Genomic DNA, 24,043 nt, shown 5'->3' on the forward strand with positions numbered 1-24,043 from the left:
GGGAGCTGTCCGCCATCAGAAGTGGGGGTACTCGGCTCAGGCTGTCTAGTTAGCGTTAGCTGGCTATGGCTAACTATTAGCTGCAGCCGGCCGGTGTAGATGCTTTTCTAATAATGTTGATGTGTTCCTGTGAAAAAGTGGATTTTAACATTACTCCCCGCACCGTCGCTCGGCTTGTTTTCGAGGCCGAGCAAGATAACAGAAACGGAGGAAACTCGTCCAATGGGAGGTAGGAACTGAACTGCAGCCTTTTCTTGCCAGGCAATACAAGTTTGGCTGGCCCTTTGAGGCCCTGGGGTGTTTGACTAGAACACCATGATAACAACAGGTGTCGACTGTCGAGGACTGTTTGCCTCTTTAATATCACTGCAGGTCATTGTCATTCTGCAGTTTGTAGATGCACACAGTGTTTCGTAAGACAAAAGTAAACAACGCAACAAAGATGATCGGTCAAGAATGTGACATCACAGGACCAGCTGTTCCTGAAACGTGCAGAAACGAGAGTTGGCATGCTTGAACATCATTTGGCTGCATCTGCAGTGGTTTGGTGTCTTGTTGTATCATGTTAGTAGCTTGATGTTCCATTGACTGAGAGTCTCTCTGGCCTGTGTTTTATCGCACGTCAAAACGTCAGGTCTGTGTGAGCCAAAGAGAGCGAGAGCTGCACAGGGATTATGATGGATTAGTCTGGGGCAAACAAGACTATGCCAAGATTGTTCTTGTTCAAACAGATCGCAGCAAATACTGTCCGGCTTGGTTGGGTCCTCCTAGCTTTAAAGTGCCTGCTTTGAAGGCAAACAATGGCATGACACACACTGCCCCCCTTCCCTGTTGGAAGATACATTTACAGTATGTTTTCATGTAGTTATTATTGCTTTGGTACATTACGGTGGCAGTTAGACCTTGTTATTAGTTGTATAAACAGGTCTTTTTCAAAGGTGTCAATATTGATGTCTGCAACTACAATCACATCTCCGCACACCTGGTTGTTGCCAGGGGAGATAATGTGTCTGTTTCTTCAATGAGTTTTAGAATTAGTTGTGTTTTTGTCTCTATTAAGGGAAATTATGCCATTCATCGCACCTGTTTCCTGGTTTGAGGACTGGCTAAGGGTTTCTTTGCAACAATGGGGCTGAAATTATTCTCTGCGACTTACTGACTGGTGACAATGTCCTACGTTTTATGTGCAACCAGGTTTGGCTGTTTCTCGGTTAATACTTGATGCGTGCAAAAACGCTGATTAGACTTATGTTGAACCAGTTTTGGCTGTTTCTGAGTTAATACTTGAAGGGAGCAAATGTTGAGTAGTCCCGCACAAAAATAATAGCAAAACAATGATCCAAAGCTGCTGGGCCAATATGAAACAATAAGCATGAACTGCCCTATCATAAACATGGCTTATTGATCTGCCTCCTGGTGGGAGCAATATTTCACAACAAACCATGTCATATGATATCTCATATTCCCGGAATCAGGCAGACGGGCAGAGCCCGGCAGACGGTACCAAAGAACAGACAGAAATAGCCTCAGTGGCGTCACAATCATTTATTTGAGTGGGAGGGTTTAACAAGTTATATTTCAAGCCAAGGGCCATTTTAGGATGCGATGGTGAGATGTAGGCTAGTCTTTTGAATGCAAAGTTTCTCCTCTCTTCATCCTCCAGGTAGCTTCTCCCAGACATAGATCTGTCTTGCGCTGAAAGTTCAACTCTAGCAAAGATGAGCCTGATTATGCAAATACAAGCCTTGTGAAGACTGCTGAAAGGAGGAGGCATACTGAAGAAAGAGTGACACCGGACACTGGAAGAGGTGCAGACCAGGAAGTGGCGAGGTACGAAATCACCAGCCACGGAAACAGGATGACAAAGCAACTTGGCCAACATCTGTGCAGACTGGACAACTAATGATGGATTGCATGAAGAAGATGCCTTTTCTGATGGCCCTCGCTCAGCTTCCTGCTGCATCATTTTTGACTGCGGCAGAACACCTATAATATTGTCGTCTAGTGTACTGTGTCATTTGGTTACACCACTTTTGAGAAATTCAACTTGCCTCATGTGAAGACATTTCCTTGAGTTGCCTAAAGTCACCTGAAATATGAAGAAATACTAAACTGCCTTTATTCATGGTTACGGTTTGTTAAAAATGCCACAACTGATTTGCCCGGGCAGAAGTAGAGGTTGGATGTCTTTTCCCTCAAAGTTCTTACACTAACTTAAACATAAGCATGACTGGAGCATCCGGGTCAATCATGATCAGCCTCCCCTCTCAGGATGCAACAAGCCCTCGCCAGGGACCTTGAATTCACTGACACAGACAATTAGCCAAGGTAAGTTCTGAGGATGACGATGTCCTCACCCGCGGGACCAGGAGGTAGCACTCTGGCTCAGCCCATCCCCATCCCCACGCTGACTATCCTCCCACCGTCCTCCGACACGGAATCCTGGTCTCGCTCCCCCAGCCCTAGACCGTCCCGATGCAGCCGCCTCAGTCGCCCCCACCGCAGCAGGACTCGAGCCAAGAAAAAGAATGAAGAAGAAGTAGGAAGCTCTCCCAAACGGCAATGGGACCAAGCAGCACCGCAGATTGTGATCCAGGAGGCTGGGGAGAGGAGGAGCGTTCAGCAGCGGAGCCCGTCTCCTTCCCCCTCTCTGGCCACTCAGACAGAGGGGGAAGAGCCGGGTCGGGACAGCCCTTCCCAGGACCTCCTCTTGCCTCCGTCTCGCTCCTGGTCGCGTAGCTCGTCCCCCAGCCGGCGCTCCCGCTGGTCCCTCAGGAGCCTGCTCAGCAGAGACTCCGACTGGGACAGCTGCAGGTTAGTGCTCTGGCTTTGTCCCAAATAGCGTTATTGCAAACGAGGATGCCTGACCAAATTTCATACTATGCCAGTGGTAGAAGAACATAGGGCTAGCTTAGCGGTTGCTTCCTCAGACTGAGGAGTGATTTTTTTAGTCATGCAGTTACTGTTGAAGGTCCTCCCCTCGGGGTTGGACTCACTTATCTTATAGCAACAGCAGTGCTTAAAGATCAGTGGCTTGTAACTGGGTGTTCACACCATCAGCAGCGTCACATGGGCAGTGCAGGCGTATAGCTCTTTAAAACCACAGCCAATTTGCATTCAGGCCTCCTGGGAGCAGATTTCCCTGTAATGAGAGCCTGGATTGAGTGGCCTGTCATGTGTGCATGCTGGTGGGGGAAAAGAAGGCCTAACATCTGATAGAGATTTACACCAGCTTTCTCAAATGCCACACCAGGCTGACTATTGTGGAACATGGTGGGTTAATTAGCTAATGGCTAAAACCAGAGAGCTGTTAAAATCTTGATTTAAGGCGAGTTGATTAATGCTACACTATGATGTCGGACAAAAAGCAAGCCAGAATTTAAGAGAACAAGCAAGTGCTATGCTAATCTATTAGGACAGGTAACACTACTACTTAGCTATGAGGCTATGACGTATTTTAATATGCTCAGCTACTGAATATTTTAAAAGATCAGAAGAATCCATTTTTAGAATAAATTACCTGTTTAAATATGCAAAACAACACCGTTATGTAAACTGTACACAAAGAAAGTGAGACTGCTGTTATAGCAGAGAGAGAAACAGAGCTGGGTCAGTGACAAGGAGCTAGAGGTGGGATTTGTGCGCCACTCATCCTTCTGATGCGTGACATCACCTTCAGCCAATGGGAGCAGGCTCTTTGTCTGATGATGTCATGTGAGTCCAATCAGAGGCGGTCCCCGGTGGTGTTGCAGTGTTATTCTGTGGGCCTGTCAGTGGGGCTACCAGGGCAAGCAGAGGGTGTTTCTCTCCTTTGCTCCATACAAACAGCTGTGCCCTTGTCCTCTTCATTTACCCATCAGTTTATTTACCCACTTATATTGTTTTGCTTCATGAAACTTATAGACCTTGCTAGGGTTTCATTGTTTACCCCATGATAGTTCTTTGACCTTGTCGTTTTATAATGAAATTCTGGATCAATGTTTAGAGAGCTGGGGGGGGGGGGGGGGGGGGCAGGGGACAGTTAAAGATTTAGGTTTGAAATAAGTAGTTGTAAATTGAGTTCAACCTTACCAACATGCTCCTTATCTCAGATTTATTAGTGCCGCCTTCCTTTTAAACTGGGAGTGAAGGATTTCATGGTTGAATGACGTCACACCCGAGTTGTCGACGTTCCATTTAAACAGTCGGGAAATCAGCCAGGGTTAACTCGAGCCAGGCGGTATTTTGTGCATACATACAAACACTGCAGCAACATGTCCCCACACACAGATATACGTTAGACAGTGCTGTGTGTACAGCTGATTTAATGAGACACAAACAAGACAGAAGTGCTAATAAACAGTACTTACTACGACTTGAACTACTGTTGATGCACAGAGCAGCCATCTTGGGTGTTTGAGGTCGGGGCTGCTGAGGCTCCTCCGAGTTCGGCAGAGAAATCGGAGCACAGGTGACGGCACCGTCGGAGCTCATGACCTTTGAACCGTCACATTCCCATTTCCCAGTTTAAATGGAACAGCCCATGTTCAGACCAAATCATGTCTAGGTATAATGTCTAGGTGTACTAACCCTGAATCATGACCAGGCATCAATGGGTTACGGCCAAGCGGCCAAAACCACGGGTGAGTTTTAAAGCCAATAAGGAAGTGGCTGAAAGCTGCACTTCCTCTTAAAGGATTTTTTTTTTTTTTTACAACCTGGACCTTATTTCCAGCTTTAAATATGATATTTATTTCACCCTGATAACTTTGGTTTGATAAACGAGCGTGTAAATGTTAATCTGTTTTGACCTGCGAGGTGAAAACATGGAATTCGGGGCGTGTGAAATGCTTCTATTTATGTCCTGTATATAGTTTATTTTCCGACACTCAGCGGCTCAAATCCTTATTATATCATACAGACAGACAATGAGAAAAATAACCGTCTATTTACCTCGGTGCTACATCTGTAGCCTGTGGTTTTCTGTCTGTCACATTGGTAGAGGTACAGAAGCTCCCATTCCACCGCTGCTCAGGTGTAATGGTGCATTCCTTTATAACTGGGAACTGGTAATCTTATGGTTCAAAGTTCATGAGCTGGGATGGTGACGTCACTAGAGCTGGTATTTCCCATTCCAAACTCGTAGGAACCTCAGCAGCCCCGACCTCAAAAATCCAAGATGGCTGCTCCGCGCAACAACAGTAGTTATAATCGTATAAATGCTATTTAGTAGGGGTGGGGGAAAAAATCGATTCACTTAAGTATCACGATTTTTAATGTCACAATTTTTTTAATCGGTCTTTTATTCCAGAATCGATCATCGCAATTTTTTTTTTTTTTTTTTTGGTGCCACTCACTGAACAGCAGGCCAGGCGCCGCCTACTGGTTTACTAGTGGTTTTATTACTTTATTAGTTAGTCTGAAGTAATAATTACACTTCAGGGTTAAAGTGGGTGCATCTCATTGTAAAATTGGACTTGGCCCAAATTGGGCTTCAAACGGACAAATTTCACGCGCGTCGGCCCATATCGGCCTGGCCTGCTTGGTATCTAATGCCCGGCCTGAATTATGATCCCAGTCCGGCCCTGTTTTTAACTATATCGCCCAGCCCTACTCATGATATAATATACAGTCTCTAGTGTATGATTCAACTTTTCCCATGTTCTAATCTACCGTAGTGTAAAAAGCAAACAAACTGAAAAAAGAAACAAAAATCGCAATAAATCGTAATATCGAATCGCAATAATCGTAGAATCGCAATACTTAAGAATCGCAATATATATGGGTGTCGAAACTCATGATTAAACATCTCGACGAAGGTCACACCCCACTCCACCCACTACAATTTGGCTTCCGTGCTCATCACTCTACCGAGTCAGCTAACTGTCTCTTCATTGAGAAGGTTAAGCATATGCTCGACAAAAACACATATGTTGGTGCTGTGTTCTTGGATCTTAGAAAGGCATTTGACACTGTCAACCACCAAGTACTCCTGGGTAAATTATCTCATTTCAATTTCTCTGCTGATACTATTAAATGGTTTAAGTCCTACTTAACAAACAGAAAACAGTGTGTTATGGTTGATGGTGTCAAGTCCCCTTTTCTTGATAACCCAGTTGGTGTGCCACAAGGATCGATCCTTGGGCCATTATTATTTTCCCTGTACATCAATGACCTGCCGGACATATGCCCTGACTTCAGCGTGCAGATGTACTTGTGTAATTGCTGCCATGTATTTTAGAGTGTTTTGTTGCTACTCATGTTTTATGTAGTTTTAGAGTGTACTGCTGCTACCTATGTTCTATGTATGTTTTTATTATGTTCTACATTTTACGCTCTATGTTTTTTGTGTTTTATGTTTTATGGGGACAACGGATGGAAATTAGCCTCGTGCTAAATCCGGCAATTTTTACACTTTTACTATGTTCCAGGTTTTACTATCTGTTCTGTGGTTTCTGTGTTCATTAATTTTGCACTGTCCCGTCCAAATAAACAAATAAAATAAAATAAATAAATATCGAATCGGCACCCAAGTATCGTGATAGTATCGAATCGGGAGATAAGTGAATCGCCACAGCCCTACTATTTAGCACTTCTGTCTTGTTTGTGTCTCATTAAATCAGCTGTACACACAGCACAGCCTACTTCTATCTGTGTGGACATGAGGCTGCAGTGTTTGTATGCGCAAAATGCCACGAAATGCCTTGTTATCAACTGTTATTGCTAACAATGGCTAGCCTGGCTAGCGAGTGGATCTGACCAGTGAACAGTGAACTTCCCAGCTCAACTTTTCTGCAAATGGAACGCTAACAAAACGGATGTGACGTCATAGCCTCGTCATTAGCCTCCACCTCCGTTATTTTGCGATAAAGGAACGCAGCATAATCCATGACGTTATTCCGGACCGGCTCAAATAAATACGTGCGGCTGTGCAGGGCGACACAAGGGGGTCGGCAAAAAACGGAGCGGCCCTTCCCCGGAGACGTTAAAAGTATTCAGCCCTTGGAGAAACTGAACCTGACGTCACGCTCGGGTGGCCAATCACGTAGCCGGTGATCAGGCCAGAGATGTACAACTCTGCCCTGAGAGAGTACATGGTACAGAAATCGCCGTGCAGCCGCTTGTCGCTCTTCAAATTGGGATTTCTGGTTGGTAGGGATGCACTGGTATATATCGGTATCAGCCGATATTGGCCTTTGTTGACTGCAGTCGGCCTATCGGCAAAAATCAGTTGGGTCACATACTTTCTGCCTGGCTACCGTACTCGCACACATAGAAGTACTGAAAAATTATCCTCATTGAGTAGGTAGGTAAAAGCCTTTAAAACAGTTCATTTATCTGTTTTATAATGAAGATTTCTTTGTTTCCCTGTCACAAAATGGTTAATAAAAAAATATCGGTATCGGCTGTCAGCCAAATTGTTATTTTAAACATCAGTATCGGCCCAGAATTTTGCTTGCTAACATTATTTCTACTTGTGCTACAATTAACATGGCTATCAAATGCTAGCAGCATGAATGACCAAAACCCAACAGAGTGTAACGTTAATGTCGTTTCAACATGTTCACAAGATGATTGACGTCACACTAACGGACCAAGTAGTGACACTCCCACAGCGACGTACGACCCTGTGTTCAATTGTCTGATCGCCTGACCCAATGTGAATGCCTGCAGAGGGATCCTTCAGGCAGAGTATGTGTGTCTGGAAACTGACTCAAAACCAGGGAAGCTATACCAGTGATGGTATTCAGAGTGAAAGTGAAATATTTAGTTCTCATGTTGTTGCTGTAGCTTCTGAACAAATGTGATGTGTTAAGATTGCAAGTGGGCTAACATTTTCTAGTGTTTTTTAGTTGTTTTGAGATTACCATGATGACTTCATTAACTAGCTTGTTTCTGTTTCCTAGACCTACCCTATAATTTAACTGACACAACTGGATTATAATAATAATAATAATATGGATAATTTCCGTTGCTGTAGGACTGTTTTCTGCAGCTAAATCTTGGTAAATTTGCCATGGTTTTCTGCATGCAAGATGACGCAACAAATGTTCCACAGAAGACGTGAGAATAATTGACCACTTGGGGATTTAACCATAAAGAGGTTAACCATCGCAGTCATGGAAATCTCCGCTGAGGTTCATTTAGGTGCCGTGCAGACAGGACGTGTGTATTTGAGAAGCCAGCGCCTTTCTGGAATTGATTCTATGGTAAGGACGTGCTAAGCACGCTCCTCTTTTCGCACCTAAGGACCGCACCTGGAGCCGAGTGCACCAGCTGCTGAGCGTACGCCTAGGTGTAACGTTAGGTCCGACGTAGAACTCAAAGTTACGACTAACTTAATTTTATGACTAGTGCACCATGTAGTCTTAAGCACTGTATGCGTTGCGCCTGGGTGTAAATTTTACGTCTGGTATGGAGCAGGCATAAAAGTTACACCCAAGTCGTACCCATACTGTCTCATCTTGATCTGCGCTGTCGGGACTGACAGCTCTGTGCTGTCAATGCCGTTCAGTCCTGTGATGCGGGGGAATCTTCTCCAAAAATATCGATCGATATGTGCTGTAAATGGACGTTTTGGGCATAGGACCTCCGCCTGTCTGCGGGTTTTTAAAAGCTGATGCGTCGGAAGATCTTTCCATTTCTTCCTGACTTCGTCAACTGCTCGCAGTCCGCCATCGCATTCATTATTGATTCACTTGTGATCAAATTCCATGCCTCTTGTTTCCGTTTGTTTATGTTGGCACTGTTGAGCTGTGAGAACGTTTCTATGCTTTGAATACAACTCTAAGTTTGAGCTGAGTTGGAGCTGTCTGTCAGCTGTCTCGAGCGCGTCTGAGAGGTGCGTTGCTTGGCAACAAGCACGTATTCACGTGGACGCGCATGTCCGCAGCCTAAAGACCGGGTGCAGCTACGACCATGGTAAGTCAGGCTTGGTGCATTCGGTGTAAATTCAAATCACAAAGTCGGACGTAGCTAAGACCGGGGTAACAGTTAAGACCTACTTTTTTACGCCCAGCTGGTGCACTCGGCTCCTGGTGTTTAAGCACTCTTGGTGGCTAGTGTTTTTTGGCGCAGCGCTCTGGGCGTCTCAAGCTGAGAAAAGTTCAACATTTGGAGGAAAAGCGCGCTGCTCGTCAATGCCACTACTACCTCTTCTCCTACCAGGGGGATCTTCAACCTCCGCTGCTGCCAGAATTGCCAATAATCTGGCTTTCATGTTTACAGTGCGAACGATCAACAACATCAAACGGACAGAACTAGCTGGCTACCGTCCATGTGATCGTTGAGTCCTGAACGATCTGTTGGAAAAACAAAACAGAAAAAAATGCTCTGTGTGCTAGGGCTCTGCTATCTAACAGCAATTGTGAAACCAAACGTGATGTGATGTGATAGATATTTGACAACCTGTTTACATCAAAATAAGTAGGATAAGCTCTCTTAAGGGGATTAGCCTTACTTTGTGCTGTTTTGAAAGGCATCTGAGGTGAGCAGAAAAGCACAGATAGAGAGCTCCTTTAGCCAATATTAAGAAAAGGGAGCAGTAAACATGTCGTACATGAATGATGCGGGCCAATCAGTAACAACTAACAAGTAAACAAATTTGGCAAAAATGTAGCGAGATATTGTGTGTGTGATGTACAGACTATTCCGCAAACATTGTATTGCCGCCCCCCCCTTTAGGTCAGTAAGCCTAATTTTGAAAATGTCGCCTTGATGGAATTTCATCAAATTTGCCTCAGACGTCGACTTGGACTCAACGATGAACAGATTAGATTTTGGTGGTCAAAGTTCAAGGTCACTGTGACCTCACGAACGCCATTCCCAAGTTTGTTAACGCGATATCTCAGGAACGCCTTGACGGAATTTCATCCAATTTGGCTCAAACGTCGACTTGGACGCAAGGATGAACTGATTAGATTTTGGTCATCAAAGGTCAAGGTCACTGTGACCTCTCGAACGCCATTTTCAAGCTTGTTAACGTGATATCTCAGGAATGCCTTGATGGAATTTCTTCGAAATTGCCTCAAACGTCCACTTGGACGCAAGGATGAACAGATTACATTTTGGTGGTCAAAGTTCAAGGTTCATGTGACCCCACAAACCCCATTTCCAAGCTCTTTAATGCAATATCTCAGGAACACATTCACAGAATGTCTTGCAATTTGGCTCAAATGTCGACTTGGACTCAAGGATGAACTGATTACATTTTGGTGGTCAAAGGTCAAGGTTACTGTGACCTCATGTCATGAACGCCATTCTCAAGCTCGGTAACTCCATATCTCAGTAACAACCTTGACGGAATTTCTTCACATTTGGCTCAAACGTCAAGTCTGGACAGACATGGATGTCGACTGCTCACCTGTTGGCGGAGGCTATATCCGTAGTGCGGTCATTCTAGTTATACAGCTCAGCTCATATACAGTGGCGTTGTACATTTTAACACGGTTCTCTCAAGCAGAAAGCTGGCATCCAAGACACTGGATTGTGGGCACTCCTGAACATGTGCTGACTATATGCCTAAGGCAACATTTCCTTAATTAGGCCAAAGGCATTGATTTGCTGTCACAGACTTTGACTTGCCTCGCTGCTCTCTTGTTATTTTGCTTTACTCTCTGCTGAAATAAGTGATTTTCACAAGCGGAAGCATGTGAATAATATCATTTTTGTTCATGCTTTAGCCCAGTGGTACGCAACCTTGTCCTACTCAGGAGCCACATTGACAAGCAATTTTCTTTGCTAGAGCCATAATCCAAAAAAAGTCCCTTAAATTCCTCCCTTTATTTTTATTTTTTTAATTATTATTATTATTATTTTTGGTAGTTAGTTAGTTACTTACTTATTTTAAGTAGGACTTAAATGGGACACAACTACCCATAAAGGAGCCGCATGTGGCTAGACTAGAGCCTTGGTTGGGTATCACTGCTTTAGCCTGTGCTCTCTTCCTTGCTCTCTTCAGCGTGCCCACTTCATGCCCACTGTGTGATTGACGGGCCATTGGTGAACCTCAGAAAAGCAGATTACAGAGAGGGAGGGACAGCATGGTGGACAAGTGGGCCTGGCCAAGCCCATAGCATGGATTACCATGTGGTCTCTAATCCAGATGGGATGGTCGGAGAGGTTGAGGGTTAAGTGATTGGGTGGGCTCTGGGTCCTGGCCAGGTAGATCCATTTCAGACATGGCCTCCTTCTTTACAATGCTATCAAAGCTATGATATATCCTCTTTTTTTCAGTAGCAGATGATACAATATGGATATAGAACTCAGTGAGATGTTTGACCTAACGTCTAACAACCTTTCTAGCTCACAACCCCTACAAATGAAGCAACGCCTTCTCACTGGAAACAACAACCTGCAGGATGGTGAGGTTTAACAGCCAAAACCTTTTTTTATCAACTATTAGAAGTAGAGTCTCCTAAATTGTCATTGTTTCACACAATAAAGACTTTATCCCCAACAAAGATAACAACAAACCAACAACTTTGTGCATTCATCCTGTTTTTCCCAGTATAGGAGGGATCAGCGTGTCAAACAAACGTTAATATCTCAAAAACTATACATCACATCGCTTCTATTTTTACATTCTGAGTGAGAGCAGAAGTAGCTCAAGAGTTTGATGTATAATATATGCATGTCGTGTTAAAGTTGTGTGAACTGTCGCAGTTTTTAAAATGTAAACAGAGTTAACTGGCTAGAGTCAGCCACTCAAGCCTCGCGCCGCTTAAGGTGCGTTCACACCGACCTATTAAAGTTTTTCGCTGGCATCGAGTTTACATACAAAGTCAATGCAAACGAGTGATTGAGCATATGTTCGCCTGGGAGAAAAATCGCTGGGCGTCCGAGCGACAGAGACAGAGCGATAGGGCGAAAATTCAATCGTCGCCCGAGATGAAATATCCCAACTCGAGCGAAATTTCACTGGCATCAGTCGCTCGCTGTTCAACGCTGATTGGCTGCCGTGTGAGAGTGAGTCAATTATCACACTGGCTTGGAACAAACCGCTGCTTTATTGTGTGGCAACAAACCGCATTGACAGCTGATTGACAGGCTCACAGCTGACATGAAGTGAAGTCTGTACTACCGGTATAGAGCTCGCGTTAGGCGCACGCTGTCGCTGATAGACTTGGCTTGTAAACAACTACGGTGGCTCGTAGTGGACAAACATCATGACATTGCGTAACGTTATAGCCCCCAGATGTCCGTCAATTCTTGTGCCTGTTGACGAGCAATTTAAACACAGCGACAGAGCGATTCCAAAGGGTTGAATCGAGCGACAGAGAGAAAAATAAATATCTTGCTGTGAACACAGCTTTAGGCTCCATAGGGTTGGGTTCCATTGCCACCCAGTGACGCGGTTTGTTTACCAAAATGCTGCTCGGCTGATCCCTCATATTAGAACATGGGTTGAACTATAGGGTTAGACTCCCCTGTTTGTAAATGGTAAATGGCCTGCATTTATATAGCGCTTTTATCCAAAGCGCTTTACAATCAGTAGGTACATTCACCCATTCATACACCGATGGCAGCAGGCTACCACAACCACACAGATTCAAGATTCAAGATTTTTATTGTCACTCCATGGTACAAGTATCACGTGTGAAATTCTTGTGCTGTGGACTCCGTTTACGACATAGTACAAATAGGCAACAAGCAATGAGCAATAGGCAATAAGAAATAGGCATCAATAAGCAATACTAAGCAGCAATAGGCAATAAGGCAGAATAGCGATAAGACAAGTCAGTGGCTTATTCATTGCACATAGGTGCACATGTCATGTGCATACGTTAGACGTGTTCAGACATTTTAAATTCGACGTATTTGACATGCAGGTGCAAATAGCATGTACCTTATTAAACATACAATTAACAGGGTGCTGGCACACCATCAGGAGCAATTTGGGGTTCAGTATCTTGCCCAAGGACGCTTCGACATGCAGACTGGAGGAGGCGGGAATTGAACCACCGACCTCTTTTATCCAAAGCGATTAGTGGACGACCTGCTCTACCTCCTGAGCTCCAGCCACCCCCTGTTTAGTTTTGATGCAGTGGTTCTTATTCTTAAAGGGATAGTTCGGTTTGTTTGAAGTGGGGTCCTATCAGCTAGTTCGATACACTAACTGAAATAGGTACAGTGTTCTGGACGCTGAGCGCACCATCTATCGAGACCCAGCACTCTGAAGCAACAGCCTCCACAGCTCTGTCTCTTTAGTACAGGGGGCCAAGAACTAAAACGTAATTTAGCCACCTAAAACAACGCCCACCTAAACCAAATCAATATCAGTGTACACGCTCTATTTTGACCATTTTCAGCGCTTTACTTTACCGTCAAACAGCCCTCTCATTCGGCACTATTTCCTCCCAACCGTACAACTACCGTATTCCTCCACTTTTTCTGTCAAGCCATGAAAGAAAAACGCGACAATATCCGTGGGAAATGGCAAAGTCAACTGAATTTCAAAATAAAATGGTGTTACAGCGTTGAGCAGAGAGAGAGAGAGAGAGATTGACGGGTGGCTATCACGTGGGGCTTTCTCCCCGTCTGTAAACAAATCTTCAGGAGAGAGAGAAATAGCTACCGAAGAAGCAAGATGAAGCTGATAGCTGAAGCTATTCTGTAAATTTGGGGAGGAACAACAACAACAACAAATGGGTCGAATCTCCGCCCACTTCCGGCCGAAACCACGCCCAGAGTCAGAGTCAGTATACCCTCTGAAAAAAGGTAGACTACACCACTGCTTCAGAGTGCTGGCTCTCGATAGATGGTGCGCTCAGCGTCCAGAACACTGTACCTATTTCAGTTAGTGTATCGAACTAGCTGATAGGACCCCACTTCAAACAAACCAAACTATCCCTTTAATTTAATTTTTTATTTTGCTCACCACAACCCCAAAACTCTTTTAGTTTGCGGTTAGGAAGATAAAGATAAAAGATGACCAACAAGCTAATACCTTTGTATATTAGAAGTATAGTTTCAGGACTGATACAAACTCCTCAGCCTACCAGCGTATAGTTTGTCTCTGCTCTTTCTTATCATCCTCCTATCGATGTCCCAACTCCCAAGGTTCAGCACTGGACTCTCTCTCACGCACATGCACGTCGCACGCACACGCACACGCACACGCACACACACACACACACACACACACACACACACACACACACACACACACACACACACACACACACACACACACACACACACACACGCGCGCACACACACACGGAGCCGCCTCCTCCCCTCCCTCCTCTCAGTCAGTCTGTTCACTTGGGATTACCGATGGACGCAGCGACGGCAGCTCGTTACCGGGTCCTGGAAACGGAATAGGAGCAGCGGTCCGGGGTACCTGGCTGCGAGGCGGCGGGGCTTCGGCTGTGATGGGAAATAAAAAAAAACAAACAACGTGAGGATGGGATTATTTCCACCAAGGAGCTGTGCGTGTTGGTAGCGGAGAAAACGAGGCAGAAGAGCGGACATACTACCCTGCTCTCGCTGCTGCACATACAGACCGGTGCCATATTGATACAGTAGTAACCAAACGTGTGTGGACATCACTTTTTTCCCACACCTCATGACATGTTCGAGTAAGTGATATGTAACTGTTATGTATTGCTGGTTGTATGGTGATCTCTGAGGCGATGCTATATCCGTTGTGTCTTTGTTTTGTTTTGACTGTTTATACCTCGTTCATGGGCGCAGTGCGTGTGGCCGAACGAGTCGCAGCTTGCATAGGCTAGCGTTATATCCCACCGGGAATAGGGTGGGACAGGCGTAGTATTTTCTATTGTATGGGACCAATGTGCAGTACACGGTCGGTTTACTATGCGTGCCCCCCACCCCCCGAGTGACCATTGATTTGGAGTCAATAAAATTCAAGGTGCTTTATTTGCATGTAATACAAAAGTACATATTGCCAAAGCAAGGTCAACAAATTCAAATAATAGTAATCAAACTTAGATATACAAAAGATATGCCAACAAATGTAAATCTCCATCCTTGCACAATAGTAGCCTGGTATCCAGCCCATTCAAAGAGTGCTGAGAAATGCAATTCATAGGGGCTGCTGCATACCAGGCTAACAATATACTGCTTTTTCAGCTGAAACGGTTAGAGTTGTAGATGAGCTAGCTCACCTAGCGGTTCTGCGCATGCTTAGAACCACATCTCGATAGATGGGTATAGGATCAGTTTTAAAGCCAGAGTGATTTTTATTGTACCAACCATGTCATCCTAGCTAATCGAGAAGGGCTTAATAACGTGGGGAAAAATGCTGGGGGGTGGTCGGGGCTATTCAAAGGGGTCCTTTGACCTCTGACATCAAGTTATCTGAATGAAAATGGGTTCTATGGGTAGTGGTACCCACAAGTCTCAGCATTTTTGGAAAACTGAATGAGTTCACCAGAGAGTGAAATGCCTCTCTTATGTATAGTGATGTGTTCTCTTTTACTGTTCAGTGAGCTGCACTGCTCTGGTTATTATATGTAACTAAATCTCTACTAATCTATATAGAGGGAACAGTTTGTGAGGATTTGACTAACGTTGACTAGATCAGGTAAACAGAGAAACACATGGAAGATTCTGGTAATGCTGCCTTCACTTTAGCCTCTCCATTGTGGCTGCTGAAGGATTTAGCCTCCTCGCGTTGTAAACACACGCTGACACAGATTTGCACTGCTAGGACCCGCTCACTGTGACAACAAGCTTATTAACGTGTCCGCTCGCTGCCCTTGTTGCCGTACATTTGCCTTAAGATAGCTTAATGCTACTTGTCATAATGCCTCTCCAAAGAGCATAGCTTGACTAGATGGGATCGTATACTTTTTTTTTATTTTTTATCTGAAACCACAAATCATGGGTTTCCACATTGAGATTGATTGACAGCTCAGCCTGGCGAGCTGTTCCAACAGCCAGTGGTGTTAATGTTACCTTGGAGATGCTGATACAGTATTTACACAGCCCTCCTCCTCCTCCTCCTTGGCTGGGTGGGAGCAGCTTTGACTTACAAATGCATGTTTTACAAACGCATTCGGATGTCAAACGCATGTGGAGTGGACTGCTGCAGAGTGATTAGTCAGCTAATCCAGAGTGATCAATCCTTCTGAGTTGTTGGCTTATCATCATGTACTCATGGCCATGGGAGAGCATATATCAAGCTGGCTGTCATAAGCCTGGGCTGAACAGTGACACCTGATTCATGATGTCAGCTTAGGCAAATTGAATTGACCATGATGTGTGTGTGTGTGTGTGTGTGTGCGTGCGTGCGTACGTCGAGTCAGTGAGATTGGAAAGTTGACTGATTGACTGAAAACAGAGGTTGTTTTACCTGATAAAGGAATCAAATGCCGCTATGGCAACTGTGTTGTGGCATAAATACAGCCATTGTCATCATGGGCCCATGAGCTGAAAAATGAGATGCACATATTTTGGCAGCAATGTAGAACCCTGACAAACACTATTACGGATGAAAGGCATTGGAAACAAAGTGATAAGGGGACAATTTTATTCCCTTAAATCCATGCATGGCTGAATTTATTTTATAGCACTACTAAAGATTGTATCATTTGGACTTTGTGACCTCTCTGTGCTTAATTCTGTCTGTGCCTACACACAGTGCATGGCTACTGGCTAGACCAAGAAGGGCTGAATGAACACACTCGTTGGTTTGACAGTTAGTGTTCAGTTTGGTGTGCCTTTCCATTTTCACTTAAGGGCACCAAAAGAAAATCCTGTTGGAAATTTGCAATTTCATCTCAAAATCTCTTTTGACATTTCTCTCGAAACACTAACTCGGCCTGGTTTAATGTAAAGGAAACTGCTGGTCCTGTGTTATGTAGGTTATGCTTCTTAATTAGACAGTCTTTCTTTACTAAGACCCATTACTGAATGCCTTTAAATACATCCGTATCTGTCTGGTTGCTGTGTTAGTCAAAACGAGCACAATTGCTAATACTGGTGGCTAATAATGGCTATCCAATTGAGTAAGACGACCATGTGTTGGTCTTTAGCGAGTTTAGATGGTATCTTAGACTTGGTGTCAAATAGAAAACACCTGCAGCCTTTCTGCATAGGCAGGCATCAAAGACACTAAAAGCAAAATTCAGTAATGAAATATGAAAGAGTTCAACTCTTCTCCTTCCCCTGGCTAACCCCTCTCTCTCTCTCCGTCTCCTATCTGCCTCCAGTACAGCCAGTAACTCTCCACGCAGCACTCCTGGCAGCTCTCCCTCTCTGCGGCGCAGGGTCCTGGGGGGAGGCAGGGCCAGCGAGAGTGAGGGAGGGGGGGAGAAAAGCAGTGGAGGAGGAGGGGGGAATGGAGGAGGAGGAGGGGGCTCAGATAGCCCCCTGCCCTCCATACCCTCCGCCTCCTCCCTCACCTCCGCCTACCCCATTGCTTCTCGCCACTTCAGCCGCAATGCCAAGGTAATGGGGAACAGCCATGGATAGATGTGGTGTGGTATGTGTGCTGAGCATCAATCCTATAGCTACTACTACTAAACCTACACATTGTCCAGGGCTCTATATGCACACAGAGAGGCACGGGGGAGGGGGGGCACACAGTAACAGGACACACACTCATATCTATCTATAAATTTGAGCTTTGGGGATTTGGGCTCTGTTTCAAGTTCTGTGTTAGGCCACAGCTGGTGACCTGACGCAGCTGGATTTTTTAATTAGGCTAATTAGCTAATAATGTGATGTCATCAGTGATGATGTCATCAGTGATGTCAAAAGTGTTGTCATAAGGGCGCGCGCACACACACACACACACACACAAGGGGCCCTATCTTCCCAAAAGCGCTAATATAGCGTTTGCGCTCGTTTAACGCCGTGCGCAATGCAAATTGGGGGCGGACACAAGCGCATGCCTGTGATAATTGTACTGGGCATTAAGGCTGCTCGATTATGGCAAAAATCATAATCACGATTATTTTGATTGATATTGAGATCACGATTATTTAACACGATTATTCATTGACATTGAGAACATCATGAATTTATTGAACATTGACACTGGCTTTTCTTTTTAACATTGGATGTCTTTGGATTTTAGATATAATTGAAAATAAATAAATAAGTGAAAATAAATAATAAAAGTGCAAAGATTTAGAAATAAAATAAAAACTAAAATAAATATACAGTACATGTAGGCCTACTATGTTGCAGTGAACTGCCACAACCAACTGCAACTATTAATCTACATTCAATGTTGGTAAACATCTGAACTAGTAGTCCTTAAACCTCAAATCTAACCAAATGAGAACGCTATTGAGTAACGTTCGTTTACATTATAAATTACTCATTTGGCAGATGGTTTTATCCAAAGCGACTTACGTTTAGGTTTATAATAGGCTATTGTTAATGTTTATCTGTGAGCTCGTTAGCTGTTGAATATGCGGTCGCATTGTAAAGAGTGTCCTGAATCGATGACACTTTGCGGTGGCAGGAGTAACTAGATGGGGCTTTGTCTTTTTGTTCGTTTAGCGTTATTTCTTGGTCATAGACCACTTTGTGAGTGGATTTCAAGTGATTAAACAGAGGGAGAGGTCGTGTTGCGGGGTGCTGCCACGACCGCGCATATCTTGACAGGTGGGTCAAAACTCGCATTGCAATTCCGTGCTGTATATTCGCATCGCTCTTGATGTGTAAGTTACACATCAGTTACACATCAAGAGTGATGCGAATATACAGCACGGAATTGCGATGCGAGTTTTGACCCACCTGTCACAGCCACAGACTTGGAACAAACAGTGCAAGATATGTGCAGTGTAAGGACCTTTAAACTCGGCGAAACCATAGTGTTTCCACCCCACATACGTTGTTTCACCTCTCTTCTCGACCAGCGGCTCTCTTTCTGTGACTTCTGTCATTTATTCTTGTGCTAACACGGAAATAAGCGGGGAGGAGAAACGTCCCTTGGCTCTTCACACGACAGTCATTTCACAACTCGAGCTGGTGTGATTTGGGCTTTGGGGGAGGGGCCGAGCAAAAGAAGGGGTGCGCTTGATTTAAAACACAAGACAGAACGAGAGAGACAAGAGCCGCAAAATCGTTTGATGTCGATTATCTTGTTTTCATAATCGTGGACAGCCCAAATCGTAATCTAGATTAAAATTCGATTAATCGAGCAGCCCTACTGGGCATTGGCTGCCACAAGCCAAAGCAGGCGTTTCAGCGCTAAAATGTGGTGATAGATGGCATTATGCTATCGTCAGCAGCGCGCAATTACTTTGCGCTAAGAGCTTTGAAAAGGACCTCTTACGCGTGCTGGGCGGGGGAGCAAAACTCGGCAGAACACCTGGCGGATGGCGCAAGGCGGAGTGCCTGCCTTAAGGCACGCGCAAACAGGTGCGCAAGTGCTATTAGGGGATAGCTCCTGTCGGAAGATGGGGCCCAAGGACTCGGAGGCATTGTGACAAGACTGATCAGTGATGTCACACACACATGAGGCATTCTGACAAGACTGATCAGTGATGTCACACACACATGAGGCATTCTGACAAGACTGATCAGTGATGTCACACACACATGAGGCATTCTGACAAGACTGATCAGTGATGTCACACACACATGAGGCATTCTGACAAGACTGATCAGTGATGTCACACACACATGAGGCATTCTGACAAGACTGATCAGTGATGTCACACACACATGAGGCATTCTGACAAGACTGATCAGTGATGTCACACACACATGAGGCATTCTGACAAGACTGATCAGTGATGTCATAGTGGCGCGCGCACACACACACACACACACACACACACACACACACACACAAAAGGAGGCTTGTGATGTCATCAGTGATAATGTCAAAAGTGTTGTCATAAGGGCGCACACACACACAAGGACTCGATGGCATTGTGACAAGACTGTGATGTCACACACACACAAGGAGGCATTCTGACAAGACTGATCAGTGATGTCATAGGGGCGCGCACACACACACACACAAGGAGCCATTGTGACATCACTGATGCAATAACATTTAGTGAGCAACACACACAGCTGCGCGCACCAATAGGGCAGGCTTGGCCGAGCTACGGGCGAGCCTAGGCATCGAGCCTAGTATAAAATTTAGTATGTGGGCTCCGTTTCAGGTTCTGTGTTCGGCCACAGCTATGCCGTTTTACGTGTGATCGGGGATGAAACTTTCAGGAAGTGTAAAGAGCACCCGTGCAGGTGACCTGAGGGAGCCAGATTTTTTAATTAGAGCAGATTGCCCTAAGGCTGATTGCCCTGAGGCTATAGTTCAGTGATGATGGAGCCGGATTTTCTTTTGAGGTGATTGCCCTAATTACCTAATGATGTGATGTCATCAGTGATGTCATCAGTGACATGTCGCTCTGAGGCTATATAAGAAGTGGAATAAGTTGACTGACCACACAGTTCACAACAGTCGGATCAAATTCAGGAGCAAACAGCCTGTGAACGAGATGCCTTGTACTTTTAGCCATATCAGCTGTTGCACATTTGTAAAATTGTAAAATGTACTTATTTCTTGAATAACTTGTAATGCTAACAGACACCCTGTACTGTAAGTGCCCAGATAGCCTGTGTGTTTCTATGTGGTGTGTTTGAGCTTTTCAGAGCCCTTTATTTTAGACTCGTTGCTCTCAATGGAACAACTGATTATATTAATGACTGTTCATTTATATAGCTTGTGGTGACACATGCACAAGCACCTTGTAAAATGGAGAAGTGCTGACAGTTGTTATAGCATGAAAGCCTGCAGGCTAAATGAAAGAGGCCTAGCGGAGGGCCTGGACTGACAGGATCACATGGATGCAAATGTTCAACTGGTCGACTACCAAAAAGCCTCTGCATGCTAACAGATCCTCCATCCCTGTCCTGTACAAAGTGTGTTTGAAGGTCTCGCCATCAGCTGTGAACTAGCCTGTTCTGCTAGGTGCTGCTTTTTATGCTACAGAGGGCATTGGGTACTGTTCACTGAATATGCTGTTCTTTTCCTTGCAGAAAATGCAGAGCTGGTACAATGTAAGTATACATTAACAGCCTCTCACTAAGCGTTTCCCCTCTAGTGCTCTTGATTTTGCTGATGTAAGTCTGTTCTCAGAGGAGAGCATGTGAAACCACTTGACATAGTGAAATGGGAACGATCGCTGCTGAAAACACAGCTTTTGTCTCTGACCCCTTCGCTCTCCGTTTCTATTTCAAATAATTAACGGCATGCTTTTTGTGTTAAGAGATAACGTGCACCTGTACTGTTACATCCTCTCTCCTGTTGACGCATGCTACAGTATGTTCATTAGCTTAAACACAAGCCGCTAGCCATCGGCTGTAAGCCAGAGTAACAAGTTCTCCTTTCCCTTCCTGTCCTCTCACAGGTTCTCAGTCCCACATACAAGCAGCGGAACGAGGATTTCCGTAAACTCTTCAAGAAACTGCCCGATACAGAGCGACTCATAGTGGGTGAGTGACACACACACACACACACACACACACACACACACACACACACACACAGACATCAAGGATATGTTGACATAAGCTAAACCCTGTGTGTGTTGTGTTCATATGGGGGCGGGCTGCTCGTGTGACACTGCACACAACAGTTCTAGAAGGTTTGAGTGTTTAGACACCTGACTCTGTCATCTGTCAATGTGTCCACAATACCTGTCAATCAGTTGACGTGAACAAACAGCGCAAGTATACTATAATAACTAGAAATATCACGCGCTACGCGCTGACATCATCAGTGACATCATAATTGCTCGAGTGACCATCGCTGATGACATCATCCAATGTGTGACAAAAATTGCTTTTATATAAGATATAGATGGGGAGATAACAGGAGAGAGTGAAAGCTATAGCCAAGTATAGAGAGACAAAGTGGAAAGTCACTTCCTGCTTTAGCACTGTACCAGAGATCAGGGTTTCCGGTGTCCCGTAATTGCAGGACATTGGCCTTTAAAATTAATCAAAAACCTGTAAATTAAAATCTGCAGGACACCGTGTCCTCCTGTAAATTATCTCCTGAGTCCCGATGCTATTAATTATGGGTTAAACCCAGAGTCACTCAAGAATATTGACCTGTCACTTTATAGTTTGGTAACACTGTCAAACAGCTCGACACAGCTCCACACGAGGTGTGGCAAACTAAGTTGCTAGTACTGCTCGTCTTTAGCTGCTTCTGATTGATCAGTTTAGAGAGGTACATCACGTTTCTCTAAAATGCTATTGACTAATGGGTCAGCTGGACGGGACTGAGTGTTGGGATTTTGACAGTGCAGTGAGGTTTGCTAGCGGCTAACCTTAGTTACTTTACATGGCAATAAAACGCCACTGAATGACCACAGATTGATTTCACTTTTAACAATTTCGAGTAACACTGTTTCCATACGGACCCCCAGCGTTGGTTAGTTGTTTATAACGTACTCCGGTTTATAATTGAGGGCAGAATACAGCCGTGCTGAGGGGTTGTGGCTATTGCGCAACACACAGGTGAAAACCGTCTATAGCGTGTGTGTTTTCCTCTTAACTTAGTGGGTAGCTACCCAAAGCAAGCCAAGTCTACTATTTTCTAGTACTTATTAGCCTGACTCATTTGTAATAACTGTATTTGTACAGCTAAAGTTTTGCATGCTATCCTATCGTCTGAGAACTAGCCTGATGCTAATGTAGAGGCTAGTGTTTTCCGCCTCCTTGTTAACGTAGCTAGAGGCTAGTGTTTTCTGCCTGCTTGCTAACGTGGACGCTACATGGATCTATTATATTATCGGGACGCTAGTGTTTTCCGCCTGGACGAGACGACCAGCTGGACCATCGCCACACCAGATAGCGCAGCGTAGGTTTTTAAGCTCAATAAACACAGATTGAATGTGTCCTGAATTTAGATTTTCATCCGCAATTTATTTTCCCAAAGACATTTAGTAAAATGCTTATAAAAATAGTAGAGATGCACCGATCGATCGGCACGTGACCGGAAATGGCCGATTTTCAGCTGATCGGCCGTGACCGGTGACCTTCGCCGGTTAGTCTACATAGCCGATTCTGTGTGCCGGTTGGCTCCCCCCCCTTTTTCACGTGACGTGGGCACACCCAAAGCATCGAGACAGGCAGCCACCACACCACACACACGCCAGCATACCTTCCTCATTGTGGAATTTTTTCACCGTCAGTGAAGAAGACAAAGCTCGCAGTTTGTCACACATGCAAGTCGAAAATAAGCCGTGGAGACAGAGGTGCGGCCGAGTCCCGCTCAGCTGGAGTCCAGTCTGAGCGGCTCGCCCAACCTCACTGGCCCCCCTCTCTCTGCTCTCTCTCCCCGGGAAGCTGTGCTGCAGCAACCCATGGCGAGGTGAACGTGAGCATTGTGTCCAGTATGATAACCTGCCTTCTCCATTCCACATCACCGCTGCTGCCTCAGCCTGTCAGTCATGTTGTAAGGTGGATACAGGAGAGACTTATTTGTTTCGTATTGCAAATAGAACAACGGACATAATAATAAAATGCGTCGGACTCAGTGTGCAAGGTTTTCTGTGCGTGACGATCTTTTTTCGGATGGTAGATAAAAAAAAACGCATACGAAATTTCGGACTGTGTGTGTAAACTCTGATATTCAGACTGAAGATCGTTACTGTAACTCATAAACTCATTTCCCCTTCTACTCAAGCGGACTGGTCTGGAGCCAGGCTATAAACTAAACTCCTTGTCCATGGATCACATTTTGATGTTCTGTTGCACCTGTTTTCTTTTGTAAAAGTAAATGCATGATAGCTGTGCACTTTTTATAGATGTATCATGCTGCTACCCCATTGCTGCTGTCTTTTAGTTATCTCTAGTCTTTTAGTTTTTTTTCTTCTTTAGTATGTTTTTATTGCTGTCCATTGTTGTTTTAGCTGGTTGTACTTTAGATTTAATTTATTTTAATCTAACTTACTGTAATAGAGCTGTTTTGCTTTTAGGTACTTATTCTTAATCCTTAATAGTTCTATTTTTATGCTATAGTTTTTAGGTTACTTAGTACTGAGACCTGAGTACTGCATTTCGCTCATTATATTTGGCATGATGAATGACACTAAAGTATCTTTGATCCTTGATA

General features: G+C 44.7%; 1 protein-coding gene across 2 annotated transcripts in view; it reads left to right on the top strand.

Moving 5' to 3' along the window:
• gramd1a (GRAM domain containing 1A) overlaps positions 1-24,043 on the top strand; it is a gene marked incomplete at its 5' end in the record, with an annotated part of 67,121 nt that continues 43,078 nt past the window's right edge. Inside the window, 4 exons of one of the 2 annotated variants that reach the window (XM_083643834.1) lie at positions 1-229; positions 17,160-17,397; positions 20,956-20,976; positions 21,327-21,411. In XM_083643834.1, coding sequence (XP_083499960.1) covers positions 114-229; positions 17,160-17,397; positions 20,956-20,976; positions 21,327-21,411 — 460 coding nt within the window. Of the gene's footprint in view, positions 230-2,341; positions 2,815-17,159; positions 17,398-20,955; positions 20,977-21,326; positions 21,412-24,043 lie in introns of those variants that run through there. The other variant, XM_083643833.1, reaches the window with a different exon arrangement.

The sequence above is a fragment of the Poromitra crassiceps genome, assembly GCF_964638095.1.
Source record: "Poromitra crassiceps genome assembly, chromosome: 1".
In the NCBI taxonomy this organism is placed as follows: domain Eukaryota; kingdom Metazoa; phylum Chordata; class Actinopteri; order Beryciformes; family Melamphaidae; genus Poromitra; species Poromitra crassiceps.